Source organism: Xenia sp. Carnegie-2017, unplaced genomic scaffold, assembly GCF_021976095.1.
Source record: "Xenia sp. Carnegie-2017 unplaced genomic scaffold, XeniaSp_v1 HiC_scaffold_20, whole genome shotgun sequence".
Taxonomy (NCBI): Eukaryota; Metazoa; Cnidaria; class Anthozoa; order Malacalcyonacea; family Xeniidae; genus Xenia; species Xenia sp. Carnegie-2017.
This window is the reverse complement of record NW_025813483.1, coordinates 5,638,517-5,658,823: the sequence shown is the minus strand read 5'-3', so window position 1 is coordinate 5,658,823 and position 20,307 is coordinate 5,638,517. Positions and strand designations below refer to the sequence as shown.

At 39.3% G+C, this 20,307-nt stretch overlaps 3 protein-coding genes across 3 annotated transcripts in view; 1 reads left to right on the top strand and 2 right to left on the bottom strand.

Annotated features, from left to right (window-relative positions):
• The window catches only part of LOC124441553 (WD repeat-containing protein 3-like), a 77,368-nt gene that overhangs the window by 20,000 nt on the left and 37,061 nt on the right, over positions 1 to 20,307 (bottom strand). The gene's annotated exons all lie outside the window — the stretch shown is intronic.
• Positions 5,743 to 6,624, bottom strand: LOC124441556. The gene has a single exon (XM_046992032.1). The coding sequence runs from the start codon at positions 6,622 to 6,624 to the stop codon at positions 5,743 to 5,745; it is 882 nt and encodes a 293-aa protein (XP_046847988.1).
• On the top strand, positions 12,967 to 20,186 carry LOC124441554. The gene is made up of 3 exons (XM_046992030.1): positions 12,967 to 13,025; positions 18,580 to 20,086; positions 20,173 to 20,186. The coding sequence occupies exons 2-3, from the start codon at positions 18,580 to 18,582 to the stop codon at positions 20,184 to 20,186; spliced, it is 1,521 nt and encodes a 506-aa protein (XP_046847986.1). The 5' UTR covers positions 12,967 to 13,025.

The following is a 20,307-nucleotide window of genomic DNA, read 5'->3' as shown; positions in this document are numbered from 1 at the left end:
ATCATTCGTGCTTTCATTGGTGAACGTGTTCTCATCTGTGTCAAAAATATTTGATAGAAAATATGCTAAACGCATTTATAAGCAACAATTTTAGAGCTAGCTCCGTCACAAATTAATTAAGAATTAATCTTAGCATGCGTAGTCTACTGCACCAAATCTTCATGTTCATGGTAATAGCAACGACCAATTGTATGTACTAAAACCGATTATGGAGTAATTAGTTCGCTCTAACACAAATTTTCAGATGAATCATCTGCGCATGCGTAGTATCAATGAGCATGCGCAGTCGACCTGACCAGCTGCCATAGTTCATGGTCATGGCAACGATCAACTACATTTACTAGTATTAATTTACAAGTAAATAGCACGCTTAGTAACAATTTAATAGAGAAATCACCTGCGTATGCGCTCGAACATGCGCAGTCCACTCGACTAATTGCTCCCCACGACCGCACCCTGCGTACCCCTTGCAAAGCCTATCGAAGGTGATCTCGGCGTCTGATGGGCGGAAGCTTCTGTTGCATCTCCCAAGTAGGATAGCGTGGAGAGGCCGAAATATACTACCGAAACGATTACATGCGGCGTTCTAGTGCCTTGCGCTTAAGAGGGTAACGGGAAGCATGGACCGAAAACGGGGTTTTTTGCTTTTGAATTTTATCTTTTTGTTTACAAATTAAACCAATGTTCATAAAATAAACCAAGCATAGTTTCAGTAACTTCTTCTGACATTCTTCCTTTTTCTTGCACTTATACTTTAAGACAACCTTAAACATGTTTTATACAATTTTATTGGTTTATTTGTTTCTGATTTCACTTTCTCATTTACTGTTTCTCGCGTATCACGAGCAAATCATCTATCGGCTACATGACTGACAGGATTATCTGGTCCCCTTAATTAACATGAGACGCTCCAGTACTCAACTATCTCGGGATATCGGGAGGCATGGAACGAAAACGGGATTTTTATTTTTTCAAAATTTATCTTTTCTCTTTAACAGAATTCTTCTCAAAAAGGAAACTAGAACATCCAAAGATACTGCAAAGGTTCAAACAACTTCTGCCTTTTTTGACTCATAACTTAAACTGACTCTAAGCATGTTTATACGTTTTTTACTTGTTACCTTTTACAATGTAAATTTCTCATAATTCTCTCGTGATGAACGAGAGCCTCCTTAAACAATATGACTCTCATTATAAACGAAAGCATCCATAGGTTTCATGGAAAAAAGGGATTATCCACTTTCTTATAATAGTTTCTACAAAGATAACATTTAATAAGCCAAGAAATTTGTATCGTCTAAATTGAACCTCGCTTTGAACCATTATGTTATAAAATTTTGATTCATTTTACATGATAAATTTCTTCTTACCTTACAATTTTTTCATGATTCAATCCAGAAAATAAATTCTCTTCTCGAGTAATTTTGCGATTAAACAGCACACTTTTCGGATTCAAAGGAATTCTTTTGACCGCGTAAAGAAATGCTTCCAATTTATTACGTACCTAAGCGTATATAAAGCACTTCAAATTCAAGATGCAAGATCATTAGCGCCTTACGCTTAAGAGGGTATCAGGAAGCATGGACGGAAAACGGGGTTTTTTGCTATTGCTATAAATTTTGTACGAAAACAAGGTGAGAGAAGTCACCATCATGCACAAAATGCTTTGTGATACGTAGATGAACACTTGTCTTTACTAATTAGCAGATCTGTATATACTATATATTACAGATAAACTTCAAAAATACTTATCTTGTATCTAGCAATCCGGTGTGAGCTTGTCTTAAATTATTTGGTAAGAAAGTTTCTGTATTCCTAGAGTTGTTCCATCCATCACCACCTTTTGGAGAATCCTTCCGCAAAATTCACAAAAAAAACCACATTATCAAAATCAATATTAAGCAACGTTAATAAGAGAAAATTCCTAAATTAATAAAACAAGCGAGCACTGTCTTAATGGAATATTCACGTTTTAAAGCTTAAAACGAAATGATGCTTACCATATCATGGTAATGATAGCGAGACAAAACTTGGCGTACGTTATTTCATTTGGAAAATTAAAATTACCCGAAGACACTTGCCTTTGTACATATGAAACATAATATTTGTACATAGGTAAACTGAACAAAAAAAAGAACATTCAATAGAGACAGGGCAAGAAATTAAATAATGGAAAAACGTAGCTGCTAATGCTTCGGCAAATTTTCATTAAAACCTACCTCGACGTTATGAAAAGCCGAATGTAATCTTTTAGAACGGCATGAGATATTGCATATGATCCAAATCATACAATCCTGTCTTCAATGCCATCATAATGCTTTTTCGTAGCACAAGAAGAGCAAGGTCTACAATACACTAAATAATCTATTTAAGTCAAATAATTATGAAGTGAACCGTAACCTATAACAAATCAGAACTTACCCTTCACATCATAGATTGAATAAAAGTACGCCACTGAACACAAGTCTACGTACAACCATAAATCTTATATAGAACGTCTATTCCACTCTGAACTACAAGAACTACCACTTAAGAGTGAATTACCACTGAATTACCACTTCAAGATGGCGCCAAAATTTTAGGACCATTTTTTTTCATAAGACCAGCAAAATCGCTTGCATCATTTTCATTGCCTAAAATGATTAAATTGTAATATTTCCAAAATGCTAGAGAGTGCTCAATACTATACGGATGAAGGACATAGTAAATGTAAAGCTAACACGATATTCACCATTGCAGACAATCTTGAATACCTGTTTCAAATAAAGAAACCTTTTCTTTGCTAAATGTAGCCATTCAAAATAGTCTCTCATCTCTGGTGCAATTCCAAAGGAAAACTTAAAAAGTGTCAATGGCGAATCCATTTCATCCTCTTCAACGATTTGCATGGCTTTTGCAAGGGTTGTCACATGAATGCAATGATATGACGAACAGCCGCAACATTTTAACTCGGACAGGGGCGGCGTTAGTTTTGAATACACAAAAGTATAAACCCCCCATTGACTATTCACTGGTTTTATTGCAATCCATTGCACTTCCCTGCACACTGCACTAAACAAGTCCTACAATATGCAAAATCATTTATTTTATGATTGCACTTTGCGTTAAATCACCAAAACTGCTATTGCTAAATGTGCAGCTTCAATACTAAATTTTCTATCATACACAACTAGATATTTTTCCATTGCTAATATGTGTATGCAACAGGGATATGGTATATCTGACAAGTACAAAAATGTTGTTTGGCCTGTTTTGATCATTTCATTTCCATTAAGCCTGTTCTCCACGAGCCACGTATCGTAACGTATTGTAGCCAAACGTAAAATGGCGCATGCGTGCTTGTGTATATTGACCACCAAATTCATAAGCACGCATGCGCCATGTTACGTTTTGCTAAGATACGTTGCTAAGATACGTGGCTGGTGGAAAGTAGGCTTAATATCTATTCTACATACCTTTCTGAGGATCTAATAGTAAATTGTTAGGTAAGGCTTCAACAAATTTCTTTCTACTTGCATCACATGAGCAGCATAATATCCAACTGTAGCCATCAAGCAATAGGTGGGGTTATCATTGAACAAATACAAATGAATTATGCTGAAGAAAAAATACATGCAGATTATAGTGCCAAAATTCGTGTATGGATTTGAATTTAACATTTTTCAAATTTCGTATGGTGTAACATCTAGTTTTATTTCAAATTCATATGATGAATTTAAAAATACGTTGAAGTTGACACGTTCAATGATTATATGAAGATGAATTTACTTCGTTCAATATTGTTCTTTACATCAATAACAAAAGAATGTTGAACAAAGAAGATCATGAATATTGGCGAAAATCTGTGACGTCACGGAAATTTACTACAGCGCAGGCGAAACTCTTCAAGGTGGTTTTAGACATGCCAAACTTTGATGCCCAAATCTGGAGTTTCTGATCATGATCTTAAAAGGTTAATAAGGGATTGTTTGTGTTGCAACTTATGCGTTTGGCAAGCGGCGCATATTTCAAAGAATTTGGGGCATGGAAGCCGGACAGTCGACATTTTGGAATCAATATTTGATGGAAAAAGCCCACCACTTAACCTTCTATCTTCCGTCTTCTATCTTTTAATGACCGACTTAAGACATTTCACTCCCCCCTCCTTTTATCTACCCCTTGGTAAAACTATAAGAGAGACTTTGTCGTGAACAAGAGTCTCTAACGTCAAAAAGTCTAGTGTTTTTTCACTAATTCAATACCAACATAGATATTTCAATAGAAGAAAAAACGAGCTGATTTCGAAACTGCGTGTGAATTGTCAAAATTCTTATAATTAAAATCTTCATTATCTAATCTCAATAAACAAATCTTAATTTTCTTTCCGTTTGTTCACGTTTAAGGTGATATACAAATACAAACTTCTTTCTCTCTACTAAACACCTGAGACGAATAAACGCCTTTCCTTGAACCGTTACAATTTTTAACAGGCCACAGTATCTTATACGGTAATCACTGATCTGTACCTTGCTTTAAAAAATGAACACAACGATGTTTGGTCTAAAGAAATACTCTTGTTATTACAATATACACGTATATAAACTATATACAATTCTCATTGTTCGTGTATGATATATTATCGATATAATGCATGTCAGCCAAGTTTCAAAAAAAACAACGTCAGTTTGCTTTACACATCCTCCGTACTTCGTTGTAGCATTTTGTCTTGCATAAATGGGGCAAACAAGTAAATAATTGTTTCCAAACTTTTACTGACGCAAGAAGTCCATCGAAACGATTGGCTGACTTGTATTTTTATGTCCCTAACGTTTATACTTAAGAAAAAGTTCAAAAAATCGATTTGTGCTAACTACTGGTTACAATAAAAGCCTAAATATTTCCCTACGATGGAACTTCATATAAAAAGGCTTGCAAGATACAATGTTTATTTCGTACGAACCTCATGTATGAAGACCTTTTCAACTATACGTGTTATGTATAACATTAATAGAAATAATCAAAGTTGGATTTCTTATAGCTAAATCTATTCCTTTAAACCTTTCTGTCAAATGAAGTAAAAATATCAATTCTCTGCATTTTTCGAGATGTTTTAAAAAGTTAATAATTACTAGAAGATGACGTTGTTTTCAGTGAAAAACGACGATGTTTTGGTGAACATTTTCGAGTTGTTCATAGACTTCATTGAAAAAGTTTATGGAAATTTGTGAGCCTTCAGTTGTTTCTAAAGAGATAGCAATAAAATTGTTACTAATTGAACGTTTGATCAAATACAGAATCAATAAGAATAAAATGAATGATTTGTTATCAGAAAGCGGATAGTGCTTTGGATTTCTGGTGTAATGTCATGGGAAGACCGAATCAGTCTTCACTAAAACATCACTGTTCCACCAGATATTTTTCAATGTTGCGCAATATCAGACACCAAGCCACTGTAATGATAATTCTAAAGAGAAATGTCAACAAATACGACTCTTGATAAAAACTTAACTATAATGTCATTTTCATAAGGAGTCCCTGTTGATCCAGTTTTGTGCCATTTGTGATCCATCGGGTCGCTTGATAGCCAGATTTTCATTTAGCATTTTCACTTTGTCTTTGAAAGAGGTTTCTGGATTTGGGGATTTCCCACGTCGTTGGACAAACTTCTAGGTTTAGGTACTGGCTGAATGTTGTTATTCTGCAGGCGAGCAGGACCTGGGTAAGTCGCATACCCATTATCACTCATTCTATCCCGGGCGCGGACTACATGACCATTGTCTCTGTAGACTGTCGAGTTAGGAGCGCCTTTATATTCCGCTGGAGGGCCACTGCCATTGTTGACCAAAATTGAGGCTTGGGTGGAGGTGGGGGTCTCTGGTAGTAGTCAACCTGATTTTGAGGTAGGGGCGAGAAATTGTTGTCTTTATCCGCGGGAGGTGGAGGCAAAGGAAATTCTTCACTACCGTCATCATCACTATCTTCAACCTTTCCATCGTGAACAAATTTCACTCCAGATGTTGCGAGCTCAGCGTCAGGCGATGGTTGGACGATTTCGGTGCGAACACTGGCGAACTTCACACGACGGGTTCGTCCGTTGGTGTACGACGAATCAAGACCATCATCGTCAGGACCTTCAATAATACGATTTCGCAGCTGATTGGCTCTTGCTTCTCGGAGACGGTCGTCTTCTTCTCGTTGTCTCCGAAGTTCTTCCTCTTTCTCCCAGTCTGCTTGATTCACATGTACAGGCTCGGCAACAGTGCTCACACTTTGTCTAAAAGATTCGTTTTGCTGAAAATCACGAACAAGTTGCTCATCTGCTTCACGACGCCATTGTTGTTCCCTGCGGTTTTTCTCCTCTTCTGATCGTTGCCAGTCTACGCGGGCGCGCGGTTTATCGTCAACCGGCTTTTCCCAGTTTTCTTGTTGAACAGGTACCCGAATGACTCGTACCATTCCTCCATCGACGCTGTCCGTTCCATTCTTACTGTTTGCTTCTTTTGCCAAACGTTCTTGAAATTGCCTTTCAATTTCCGCAGGATCAATATCCAATGAATCATCCTGGCTATTTTGGGGTGAGAAACGCTTCTGATTGGATGGAAACGATCGCTTTGACGACGACGACGTGCTCTTGCTATCTTTCATTCTTCCACATTGAGATCATTCACACACAAATATCCAAGTCTCATGGAGCCCGTGAATGAAAAATTCGAATCTACACTTACGCAATTAAAAATTTTGCCACACAATTTTAAACATAATCCCAAGGTTTGTAAGCGTTATTCACACGATATAAAACTTAATCCTGTCATTAAGGATTATAAATTCAAGATAAAGACATACGTATACTGTAAACAAACCTCTAAAGGAGGACCCTCGGTTACTAAAAATTCAAGGAGAAAGAAAATGGTCATGACCAAACATAAAATCATCTTTTGAAAAACAAATCAACATCATGGAGCAAATTTACCTTCAACAGCCTCAAAATGAACTATCCAGTATCCGGATGCCTTTGGTTGGAATGTAAGTTTGCATAAACCTTTAGAAGGGACAATGAGGAGCAATGAAGAACATTACGAGATTTAGAAAAAACTACGTATAACATGGGCAAAAGACTAGGGTTAACATCAGTATTATGATGAATATGTGGGCGGAAGGACTCCTCCACGACGAGCTCAACGGCCATCATGTCCTCGTGCCTCCGAGGTAGGTTTTTGAGCCAGAGGCTAGGACAAGGACATTCTGATGTAAAACCTACGACCCGTGGATCTCGCTGTCACCGTCCCAGCTCGCTGGGCCATGACAGATGAACCCGGGTGTAAAGGGTGGGGCCAGTACTGCGCACACTGCACTTCACCTTAAAACTCATCTGCGCAGGCTCGAAGGATACGTTCACGTATGCGACGCTTTCAACTCTACTAAGTCCTGTAGCGATGGGAAAGGGGCGAACCGGCAGGTGAAAAATGTCACTGGAAGTCGCAGTCTCAATCCTGCATGCAGGCGGTTCGGGATATTGGTCGCTTGACGTTGACCCGAGATGACAACATCACTCGGAGGCACCCCGAACGACCAAGCAGCCCTTTAGGGACAGCACTGCTTGCTCCACAAGGAGAGGGGCCTAGAAAAGGTGGCCTAACCAAAGCTCGTCTCTCTTCCCCCCAGTTGGCTTGCCGTGGTCAACGGGCATCTTTTCTAGCGGTCAAACAACAACAAAGAAAGGAACGTACGCACTCACCGGTATGGGTGCAAAAGCACTGAAGCTGGCATGTTGGAACATCAGAACCATGCTTGACAAAGCTGACAGCAACAGACCTGAACGTCGCTCTGCTTTGATTGCACATGAACTTTCCAGGCTAGATGTCGACATTGCTGGCCTCAGCGAAATTCGCTTCCCCGAAGAAGGCAGCCTTCAGGAGCATGGCGCAGAATATACTCTCTTCTTGTTAGGAAAACCTGCAACAGAAAGGCGTCTCACAGGCGTCGGCTTCATGGTTAGAACCTCCATTGCTTCCAAGTTTGAAAACCTGCCAACTGGCTATTCTGACCGCATCATGTCCATGCGCCTCCCTCTGAAGAACAAAATGTATGCCACGCTCTTCAGTGTGTATGTCCCAACTCTTCAAGCTGTGCCTGCAGAAAAAGACAAGTTCTACTCAGAGCTCCGCAGAGTTCTTTGAAATACCTCCGTAGACGATAAGGTGATAATCCTTGGCGACTTCAACGCCAGAGTGTGACAAGACGCTGTTGCCTGGAAAGGAGTGCTTGGCAGACATGGCGTTGGTATCTGCAACGAAAACGGAGGCTTGCTGCTGGAGACTTGCATGGAGCAGCAACGTGCCGTCACCAACACCATCTTCCAACAAAAGGGCAGTCTGAAAACAACCTGGATGCATCCTCGGTCCAAACACTGGCACCTTATTGACTACGTTCTAGTGCGCCAACGAGACCTCCAAGACGTCTTACACACCAGAGTGATGCCCAGCGCAGAATGTCACACTGACCATCGCCTCGTGCGCTGCAAACTCAAACTTCACTTCAAACCTAAAACAAGAAAGGGAGGGTACCCAAAGAAAATGTTCAAGCTCAGTAGGCTACAATCAGTTGTAGTGAGAGTTGAATTCCATTCGTGCTTGCAGTTCAAGCTTGAAAACAACGGCTGCCCAGAAGATCCCTCACCTGATTCGCTTTGGCTTCATTTGACAGAGCCATATTGTAGACATCAGAAGAAGTCTTGGGGCTCACCACTAAAAAGAACAAAGACTGGTTTGACGAACACAACAAGGAGATCCTGGAATTGCTTGCTAAGAAGAGATCAGCCCACCAGGCTCACCTGGCTCAGCCGTCCTGTCCCGTGAGGAAAGCTGCAAAGCGTTGCACTTGCAGCAACCTCCAGCGCAAGCTTCGAGAGATTAAGAACGAGTGGTGGATCAACCTCGCAGAACGAACTCAGCAATGCGCAGACGCTGGTGACTACAGAGTCTTCTACGAAGCCCTTAAGGCAGTGTACGGCCCTACGCACCACGCCCAGAGTCCTTTGCGCAGTGCGGATGGCGAGGCGCTCCTGTTACATGATAATACATAATCATGTAAATTATACTTATTATTGTTATATATTTAAATATATTATTAGTTAACTAATTAGTAAAATGCCTTACTCATACATGCATGTGTATGTTAACCACAATAACAGGAAAGCTTACGTATAGGACGTGGTCAACCTACTGACCACAAACAACTTACAGGATACATGGTTAATCAACTGACCACAGTTTACGCACAAGCGGTTACTCGTACGTCATTGTGCAATCATATATAAGCCGAAAACCGAACGTTGTAGTTATGTTGGTGCTTAGTATAAGTCCACATGAGAAGAAAGCTCATGTAAAAGAAGACGAACTATTTAAGAAAAGAATCGAAGAATACAGATATATATCCTATCCATCAACGAAAGAGTCACTGAAAGTCTGAAAGCAGTTGTCTAGATAAGTTTGAACATTTACACATTTATGTTATAACGATTATATCAAAATTATTAGTATATTAAATAAATATTTTAAGAATTGACAACAACTTCTCCACAAGGTTTTACTCCTTTTGTTACGAGCAATTGAACCAAAAGCGGCCATTTTATTATTAGTCGGGACGTTCGTAACACTCCTCACAGACAGGGCGTCTATTCTGAGTCGCTGGTCCGAGCACTTCCACGCCCTCTTCAGTGCTGATCGAGTCGTTCAGGACTCAGCAATCCTCCGCATCTCTCAGCTCCCAGTTATAGTGGAATTGGACGAACCACCCTCTATGAAGGAACTCACAGAAGCCATAGAGAAGATTATGAGTGGCAAGGCAGCAGCAGTTGATGGCATCCCACCAGAGATCTGGAAATATGGAGGCCCAGCGTTACACAGAAAGCTCCTCGAACTCCTTGTCTGTTGTTGGGAACAACGAAAGCTTCCAAGAGACCTCCGTAATGCAGTCATCGTTACCTTGTACAAAAACAAGGAGGAAAAGTCAGTCTGCTCCAACTACCGGGGGATCACTCTGCTTTCGGGAACAGAACAAAGGACTCTACACCTGTCGAAGGCCTTCGACACAGTGAGCAGGAAGGGACTTTGGCTCATGATGGAACGCTTCGGATGCCCCCCAAAGTTCCTCAGTATTATCACCGAGCTGCATGAAGACCAAAGCGGCCAAGTCAGGTTGAACAGCACCCTTTCAGAACCCTTCCCTATCGTCAACGGCGTGAAACAGGGTTGTGTCTTGGCTCCGACTCTGTTCAGCATCTTCTTCAGCATGACGCTTAGGCAAGCCACAGAAGACCTTGACGATGACGAAGCTGTCTACATTCGCTATCGCCTTGACGGCAGCCTGTTCAACCTCAGGAGGCTGCAAGCCCTTACAAAGACCCATGAGCAGATGATCCGAGACCTTCTCTTTGCCGACGACGCTGCCCTTGTTGCCCATACCGAAAGAGCCCTGCAGCGCCTCACGTCCTGTTTTGCAGAGGCTGTCCAGCTATTCGGACTTGAGATCAGCTTGAAAAGACGGAAGTCCTCCATCAGCCCGCACCTCGGGTAGAGTACCGCCCTCCTCACATTACCATCGGCGAGACTGAGCTGAAAAGCGTTCACCAGTTCACCTACCTGGGGTGTGTTATCACATCAGATAGGAAGTTCGACAGGGAGGTCGACAACAGACTGGCCAAGGCAAGCAGCGCTTTTGGCAGACTGTATAACAGATTGTGGAACAACAATTCTTTGAAGAAGGGCACCAAGATCAGCGTGTACAGAGCCGTCGTACTCACCACCTTCTTGTACGGCTCCGAGTCGTGGGTAATCTACCGTCACCACCTACGCCTCCTTGAGCGTTTCCATCACCGCTGTCTCTGCACCATCCTCAACATTCACTGGAGTGACTACGTCACCAATGTTGAGGTCTTCAAACAGGCGGAGATCACCAGCATCGAGGCCATGCTAATGAAGTCGCAGCTACGTTGGGCAGGGCACGTTTCCAGAATGGATGATCAATTCCTGCCCAAAATTGCCTTGTATGGCGAACTTTCCACTGGCCACCGTGACAGAGGGGCCCCGAAGAAACGCTACAAAGACTCTCTGAAGAAGTCCCTGCTGCTGACCGTGATGCCTGGCGTCGTACTGTCCACCAGGCTGTCTCCTCCTTTGAGGACTCTCGTACAGAGAACCTGAGGAAGAACCGGGAAGCTTCAGCAGCCGTACCTGACGTGACCTTTGACTGTAGCCGCTGCGGCCGAACCTGTTTGTCTCGCATCGGACTTGTCAGCCACGAGCGTGCCTGTAGTCGACGTGGACAGCCCCCTTCATAAAATCTTCGTTTGCGAAGCCAAGCCAAGAGAAGAGAGACAAACAACTTATTCACAATATAAACAAACGATCAACTAAAAACATTACACTTCACACTAAATCACTAGGTTAGCACTATTTTCCACCCAGCAAACCGCCCTTTACTTTGAAATATAATATTTTACACAATATAATATTTTGCACAATCTAATATTTTACACAATATAATATTTTACACAATCGTCGAAAAACGACATATTTTACAGCCTGGATTATAAGTTTATAACTTAAGGTGGTTGCATGACAATTTATACTGCAATATTTATCTGTAAATATTTTCATACGTTGATATTAAAAACTGTATTATAAAAATATAAAATTACTCGCCATCTCAAAGCGACCTAGCACCAGTGCATGCATGGTTTCCTTTTAGCTTTTGGTTCTTTCCCATTAGCCGCCATCTTTAATTTATTTCCGATTGTGTAAAATATTATATTTCAAAGTAAAGGGCGGTTAGCTGGGTGGAAAATAGTGCTAACCAAATCACTAATACAATACACAATTCACACCCACATATTACCTGTACACACAATACAATGACGTAAGAAGCAGATAACAAATACGGCTTACCTGACGTTTACTCTGAAGATGACTACCCACTAAGGTTATCGAAACGTCAATCAGCAAATACAAAAACAGTCCTTCTCAGGACTATACCAACCTGGACGATCTACATTTACAAACATGTAACGACGCTCCCGGGTTCAAACCATTTACTTCATATCAATATGTGCAATAATTTAAATTTTATCTAGACATGGCTGTTATCAAGAATTTTTTCCCCATTCATATCTTATTCATAACACAGATGATGACATAAAACGTTTTACTAAGTATGTCTTTAGAAATTGCGCCTACTTTGAGAGAAAAGCTCACTTCTTCACGTGATAGTACACGTGATTTTTTTCTCGTCCATAATTGTTAAATTTGTTGTAATATAGAGTATTTAAAATATTTGTTTGCGTCAGAAGTTCACAAAATGACAAAACTTTGCATGATAAACTGTCAAGTCCAAACGCTATCACTTTTGAAGTATCTCTGATTACAGAGATGTGAGAAAATTATTCGAAAGTAAAAACTTCGAGGTTAATTATTCTGAAATTCCCTTTTTAAATAAAGACCCCCCCTAAAAAGTTCATCTCTCCAACTTTTACATGCTTCTCATGCCCCTGATCAAATTATTTGTTTATCTGGATCAAAAGTTTACAAAATGACAAAACTTCATTGACCACGTTTCAAAGTTGGAACACTAACAGTTTCAAAGAAGCTATATTTATCGATTTTCTTAACTTCCTAAGGTATAAATCTTTAATTTTTGAGCTATCCTATTTGTAAACAGCTGGCTGTCCTGTCTTCCTTTATGATTATTTCAGTTAGTTTGCATGTAAGTCAGGATGTTCAATAATTGAAATAAATAATAGTAAACTGTGAAAGGTTTATTGGCATAAAGCTTACAAGTAAAACTTCTTTGTTTTACTTCAGTCATAGCTAAAATAAAAATTTGCAATTCATATTCTGTTGGGTATGAACAGAATTCAATATTTTACAATTGAAACAGCAGGTGATTAAAATCAAGCATCTAATAAACATTCCAATTTCTTTATTATGAAGCAAAAGCAAAGACATCATGTAGTTGGTTGTGTCGTCTTTAAGGTTTCTTAATTTGCCAAGGTATGTTGATCTTAAATTCTATCTGTATTGGTCTGTTTTGATGTAATCTGTCACAAATGACTTATATCAATAATTTTAGTACTACGCATGTGTTATACGGACAACTTTTGTTAATTTTGATGAAATTTTTAAACAAAAGGTAATTTATTTGGACATTTTACCATTGCAAAGTACCGACCTTTCTCACATTAAAATAAACTACACATTGAAAAAGTTTATTTAAATATTATTTGTATGTAGAAGCTACAAATTGACAAGATGAGTCAAAATAAGGACACGTCAAAAAATGATAGATATGCATATCATTATGTGAAATAATTTTACTTTTTGTAACATGGCTTTTATCAAGACGTGTACAAATTTTACTTTTTTCTTTAATTTGTTTCGTCTTATACAAATTACAAATCTTCTGTAAACATATTCTGAATTGTCAACCAAAAACAGTCAACATAATCTTAAAGATCTTTTGTGAATCTTGCTTGTCGCCCAGGCAATATTCCATTGATTATGTCGAATGGATGCATTAACTCAAGCCTGGTGAATAAAGAACTTTATTCTCTTGCAATGTTTATCTCACATATATATTGCTCACTCACTCTGACTATATCTTCAACCCATTCACAACAAAACATCACTCAAAATTTTGCAAAGTCTATTGGTTGACAAAAATTATAATAATTAAGGGGAATTTGTCTCTCTGTCACTAGGACAATCAAATAAAATAACTTATTTCCAACACACTCCCCCTGAACATGTGAAGATAAGATGTATATCTATATGGATTGCTGATCTAGGGAGCGTTTCAAATCTCTTCGTTTTCTTCGTCAGCAATCGATTTGATGATCCCCGCTGCATTTTCAGCTGCCTTACGCTTTGGCTTGAATGGTTGAGCGTCTGGATTAAGATAAGGTCTCTATTCATGGCTCTGTTGATCACAAGCTAATTCCATTGGGTAAAGCAATTGAGCTGGTCCTTCTAGGTATCTATTTGGCGTTTTCAACATTACCCCACGTATCACTCGATTTCTTCCAGAATATGTCTCTATAATGATCCCAAGAGGCCATTTCTCTCTATTCTTTTCGTTGGATTTGATCAGCACTACGTCTCCAACGTTTACAATGAACTTTTTAGTCCCATGACTCATATTATGCCGTTCTCGCAGTGCAGTAAGGTATTCTTTCGACCATCTTTTCTACAAGGCTTATTTGCAAGATTTCAAATATCTTGCCCTCTTACGTAAGTCTGAATCACTTTCAACCCATATATTCTGTTCTGGCAGATGATTGGCTCTCTGGATAAAAAGAGCTCGGGTGTCAACACCGGCAATTGAACATTGTCTTCAACATAACTGAGCGGTCTTCTATTGATTTGCAGTTCAACGTCAAGTATCACTTCACACAGTTCTTCCCACTTCAGATTTGCGCCTCCAATTGCCGTATACATTGCTTGTTTAACAATTCCTACCAGCCGCTCGAACTGTTTTCCCCAACATGGTGCTCGGAACAAGTTAAACTGTCATTTAATATCAAATTTCTCCAAATAACCTTGAAGACGTTCCTCCTTTCGTAAAGTATCAATCCACTTCGCAGTTTTTATGAAGGTGCCCCATTGTCTGAATAGATCTTCAAAGGTCTTCCTTCCGAGCAATGAACCGTTTCAAACTTGGTATGAACGTTGAAGCAGATAGGTCCGGCATCATGTCCAAGTACACTGCTCGAGTTAGACTACATGAAAACAACGCCATATACGCTTTGCAATCCTAGCTTGACTTCTTTTTGTAACGTATTAGTCCCGCAATATCTACGCCAATTACCTCAAACGCTGTTTTGCCACAAGTCCGGTCTTCGGGTAACTTTCCAGGAGGGGGTGTGGGAACTGATGTCGCTCGATATCTTTTGCAACCAAAGCACTCCTTTCTAACTTTCTTTACAAGGCTTCTTAACTTAGGTACCCAATACGTCTCTCTTACAACAGCCATTGTCAACCCAACACTTCCATGTAACATTTCACGATGCAATTTTTCCACCACCCTTTGAGCGAGCAAGGAATATGTGGGAAGGTAGATAGGATAATGACCCACAATTCGGCCACGACATTCTAGAATCCCTTCTGTATTACGCGTAAGAATAAATTCTTTGTATTGTTGCTCGTACTTAGGTTGTAATTGACCTTGCTTTTGGGCTTGTTTGAAAAATTTCATCTTAGTCTCTTCAATCTCGGTAAGGATAATGATCCTGTTTTCTTTTCCCCTTGTGTACAATTGTTTACGAACCTGAAGAGCCTTGGCGACACTCGTGGTGCTCGTTTAAGTGAGCATTTTCTTAATAACTGTTTCAAAACATCACCACTGTACTGTTTTGTTGTCATTGCGATACTTTTTTGGGAAACTGTCTCGTCTGCCTCTGTTGCAGTAGATGGAGTTGTGGTTATATTACTTGGCCATATGCTCATATCAGATAACTATTCTGGACCGTAGAGCCACGTCTGATTTAATTTTCCACCTCTGCTGGCCAAATTTGCAGGATTTTCGGATGTGGGCACATATCGCCATTTTATTTCAGGATGTTGGTGTATCTTACGGACACGGTTTGAGACAAACTGCTTATACTGGCCACGTCCAAGGATTCAATGCAAGGCGACAGTGCTGTCTTGCCATGCAAAACTTTGCGGCCGTGATAAATGATCCAAAGCGTTCTGCACATTCTCAAGAAGGTTTGCTGCCATGTGGGCTGACACAAGTTCTAGCCGTGGAGCAGTTAGGCCCTCTTTTGACAGACGACTTTTACCAGAAATTAGAATTTGAGTAGTTCCCAATTCTTGACGAATAACTGAGTACACTGCAGCTCCTACACCTTGTGTGCTAGCATCCCCGAATGCATGCAGTTTTAACGACTTGATTGGTTCTCGGAACCCAGCTTATGATCGCGGAACAGTAACTCTTCCAGCAATCCCATCGATACTTCAAAAAATGGCTTAGCTGTACATCCCATAAGAGCTTCTCCTTTCAGATATCGCGAAAAATTATCTTTCCCTCTAGAATAAAGGGTGATGTAATTACCAAAGGGTCACAAATCTTAACCAATCTACTCAGTACTTCTCGTTTCGTTTTTCCTGAATTCTCTGATGGGATCACTATGGAAATCTCGTCACTTTTCTTTTTCTATAACAGTCCCAAAACGTTAGATTCTCTAGTTTTTGTTCCAAGTTGTTGTTTTGCTAAAGTTTCTTTTCATCATCCTTTTCTTTTTCATCCGCTTTAAGCTCATGGGCATTTGAGTTCCACTTATGCAAATTGAACTTGGAGTCGTTGAATACATTGATTGATTTCCTTTTTCTTTCTTTGGCTTCGTCTACTGTTTGTTCCCCACTAAGCAGATCGTCTACATATATAGACTTCTTCAGTTCCTCAACGATATCTGGCATCTTTCTTTTCCAAGTTTCTAGGTGTTGCTCTAACACTCCCCCAAGTAGAAATGGAAGGCAGGTTAGGCCAAAGACGACTCTTGTGAATCTATATGTCAAGGGTTCAGGTTGACTGTCAATCTTCCAGTGGAACCGTAAGGCATCTATTTCTTGTTCTTTTATCCGGATCTGGAGGAATGCCTTTTCTATATCTCCACAACTCGGGGCTCGGTTACAAATTCAACTACCCCTTTGCTGACTTGTTCCTCGATAGTCTTGGTATACTCACTGGCCATGCCTTCACGGTGTAATCTCTTTACAAGAAAGTTGAGGCGTCGCAAGCTTCCTTCCTTATGGGATGGTAAGAGAGGATGGTTACCTTGCCACAATAGACCAGACTCACATCAACCTTTCGAACTCCTCACCAATTGTTCCTTAAACTCTCCATACACTGAGATCTGATCGTGTTCTGAGTTGTCAGCAAGTCCTAAAACATCCCACCGGCACAACTTCTCATAATCCTTTTGAGTGGTTTGTGTTAGTAGCATATGATTGTGATCACATTCCTTCCCAGGGTACATCTAGAACCATCCCAGCTTGGTCAACTCCGCGATATGTTCGCCATCTTTCACTATTCGGAGATGATTCTTTGTTTTTATTCTGGCATACTCCCCTCCCCCAAGAGCGACATGTACTGGAAACTGAGCCTTCGTGTCACAGTCTTGGATATCAATCCCTTTTAAGTGTGAGTATTTGGAAATCATATGGCTGTATTGTGGTTTTTTTACTGATAAAAGTTCACTTTTTTCCACTTTTATTAAATATACTTCCATACAAAACTCTCTATCGAGTGACTCCACTTTAGTTGCATAGGCCTCTAGACATTCTACACTACTACTAAGGAGCACGTCCACTTCTTTAGTTGTTATGTCAACAGGTTTTTAGGCCAAGGACACTTACCAACCTTGCAGAATCAATTAATGCTCTACACATGATCCCATTAACTTTCACTGTCAAGACTGGAAAGACTCCTTCGTTGGTTTTTGTTGCGGTCATCAGTGTCTTCTTCCCCACTGCTCGGTCACAAAAAGAAGTATGATGTCTTCTCTCGCAATGTTGACATGTTATTTTAATGGTACAATCTGCAGCTCTCTGCCCTTCTCCGGTACACTTGAAACAGCGGCGCTTTTTTGCCAATAGTTGTTTTCTTTCTTTGATATCTGTTACCTTTGAGCAGTCAGCTGATTTGTGATCCTTTGCATCGCAATAGACTTATTTACGCTGACCCAATTTGATGTTGAATAGTTTTTTGCGGAACCGGTTTCGATTTTCTTTCTTTTCTCCTTCACATATAGAATTTCTAGGATTTCGCCTACTCCACAAGGTTAAGGCTTCTATTAGCTTAATATAATCCCATTCATCCCAGTTGGGATCTGTGTGAACCAAGTAGCTTCTTATACCAGACAATTTGTCCAATGTCATTGCAACACTTCCATTGATCTGCTCCAGTTCTCCCATAGTTTCTAAAGACTGTACGCAATAGGTGAGTCTTTCACAGAATTAATGCACCTTCTGTACTTTGGCCTCTGGTATATTGGGTAAGTCAAGAATTTCTTTGGTGTAGTATTTGATCAGTTCTGACTCGTTCCCATACTTAGACTGAAGTATACTTTTTGCTCGGTTATACCCTTCACTAGTGAAAGGTAGTGCTTCTATGGAATACTTGACATGTTTTTCAAGCAACTTTCTCAAATATGAAAATTATATAATTTCGTGCAATGATGCGAAACAGGCAAATTAGAAAAACGTTTTAACTTTTCCTCTAACATGAATTTGATTGATCTGCAAATTCCCTTAAATTGATTGATTGATTTAATTGGTAGAGCTCAGATCAATTTGCAAACACACTTATAGATAAACTACTTGCATTGCTCTTAGCTACACTTATGAAGGTTTTCAATAAGTTTTCAAAACTGCCACAAAAATACCCAAATGCACGAAAATATTTTTCTGCCTTTCTGCTGCCACCTTGGTTGACAAATTTCATTTACAATTGGAAATTTATCAACTCAATCTTCAACTATTTCAGTTGTCCATAAATTGTATTTATAAATAATTATTGCTCATCTTATGATCATTTTATGATCCGTAGATGGAGTCAAAAGAAGAAAGGAATAACTGCTACATGCAGAAAATACTTACAGATGTCGTTAAAAAGAAACTTGTTGATTTATTTATCGAAGAGTGGAACACTCATTACGAAGGATCCCTTGGAGTATGGGAAAATACAAACGTTAGTGGTCAGAAGTTGTTCAATATTGAAAAAACAAAAAAGCCACCTCATGACAAACATATTCTGCCAAATTTTCAAGATGGTGACACCAGTAAGTGGGATTGTACAACACTGTTTGCAGCAATATTGTTTTCCAACTCAATAGGAACAAAAGTTAACACAAAAGTTAGTTCTGCAGTTGATGCACTTCGTATTGTTAGAAACAAATTTATTCATAATAATTTTGGAAGAGTATCTGATACCGAATTTGACAAAATGGTTTGTGATATTGAAAACTCGTTTCAAGATCTAGGATTTTCATTCAATGAAATTAATGAAATAAAAAGTGAAAGAAACACATTTAATTCTTTTCAAGTACTTCCTTGCAAACCAAATCATGGCATTGTTAAACGTACAAAATTACTTAATCAAATCATAGCAGATCTCAATAACTTGCGCAGTACTAACAATAACGAACTGACATATTACTATATTTCTGGTAATCCTGGCAGTGGTAAATCTCAATTAGCCAGACAAATTTGCGACAAAATGTTTAACTCTGTTGACTGGGTAAATAAAACTACATTTGTGATGACACTCGAAGGAAAAGATGCTGACTCTCTCTTAAAAACTTACAATGAACTTTGTCAACGTTTGAACATCCATGAACATTTTATTGAAAATATTTTAAAAAAGGGAGAAAGCAGCGAAGACAGAATCAAACAATTTCATGTCTTGCTGACACAAAAACTGAAATCTTGGAAAATATGGTGGATTGTTGTAGATAACGTGGTTGAACTTCATAAAATTTATCCATTATTACCTCAAGTTGGTGATCATAAATGGAAAAATGGACAAATTATAGTAACTGTCCAAAACACAGATGCTATACCACCAGATGGAAATCTAAACAAACACATTTCAATTAGTCATGGTATGAATGATAAAGAATGTCGTCAACTTCTATCTGTCTATACTGATGTTCATAGTCATGATGAAGAGTTTTTAAAGAATTTGTCAGAAAAATTAGATCGTCAACCATTGGTCCTGGCAAGTGCTGCTTACTACGTAGGTAGCGTAAGAAGTGCAAATCTGGAATTCACGTGGGAGCAATATTTCGATAAGTTGAATGAAGGAGAGCGACAGAGCATGGATGCCACATTTCAAAAGATCAATACAGCATATTCTGGAGGTGAATCAACTTTATTGAAAACTGTTGAGTTGGCAGTACAAAAAAGTACTCAAGAATCCATAGTAATGGAAAAATTTTTTGGTCTTTTCTCGATAATATCTTTCGATCCGTTACCACAAGATATTATCATACAATTTATTAAAAGCATTGATCCACATAAGTCTGCAGAAGATATATGCCTTCAATTAAAGCATTGTTCTTTATTTCTTCAAACGGAAAACAACGACATCCGCCTGCATCGCGTTGTACATGAAGCCATCATAAATTATCAACCTTGGCAGACCTCTTGCAGTAAACAAAAAGAAAATAATTCGACTAAGATGTCTCTACTTGCGTGTCAAGTCGCTTGGGCACTCTATCATTTTAAACACAGAGAAGATCAAATCAAAATAATTCCACATCTAATTAAATTCATA

Coding starts and splice junctions, on each gene's coding strand:
- LOC124441556 (XM_046992032.1), bottom strand. CDS start 6,624: ATGAAAGATAGCAAGAGCACGTCGTCGTCGTCAAAGCGATCGTTTCCA.
- LOC124441554 (XM_046992030.1), top strand. CDS start 18,580: ATGGAGTCAAAAGAAGAAAGGAATAACTGCTACATGCAGAAAATACTT.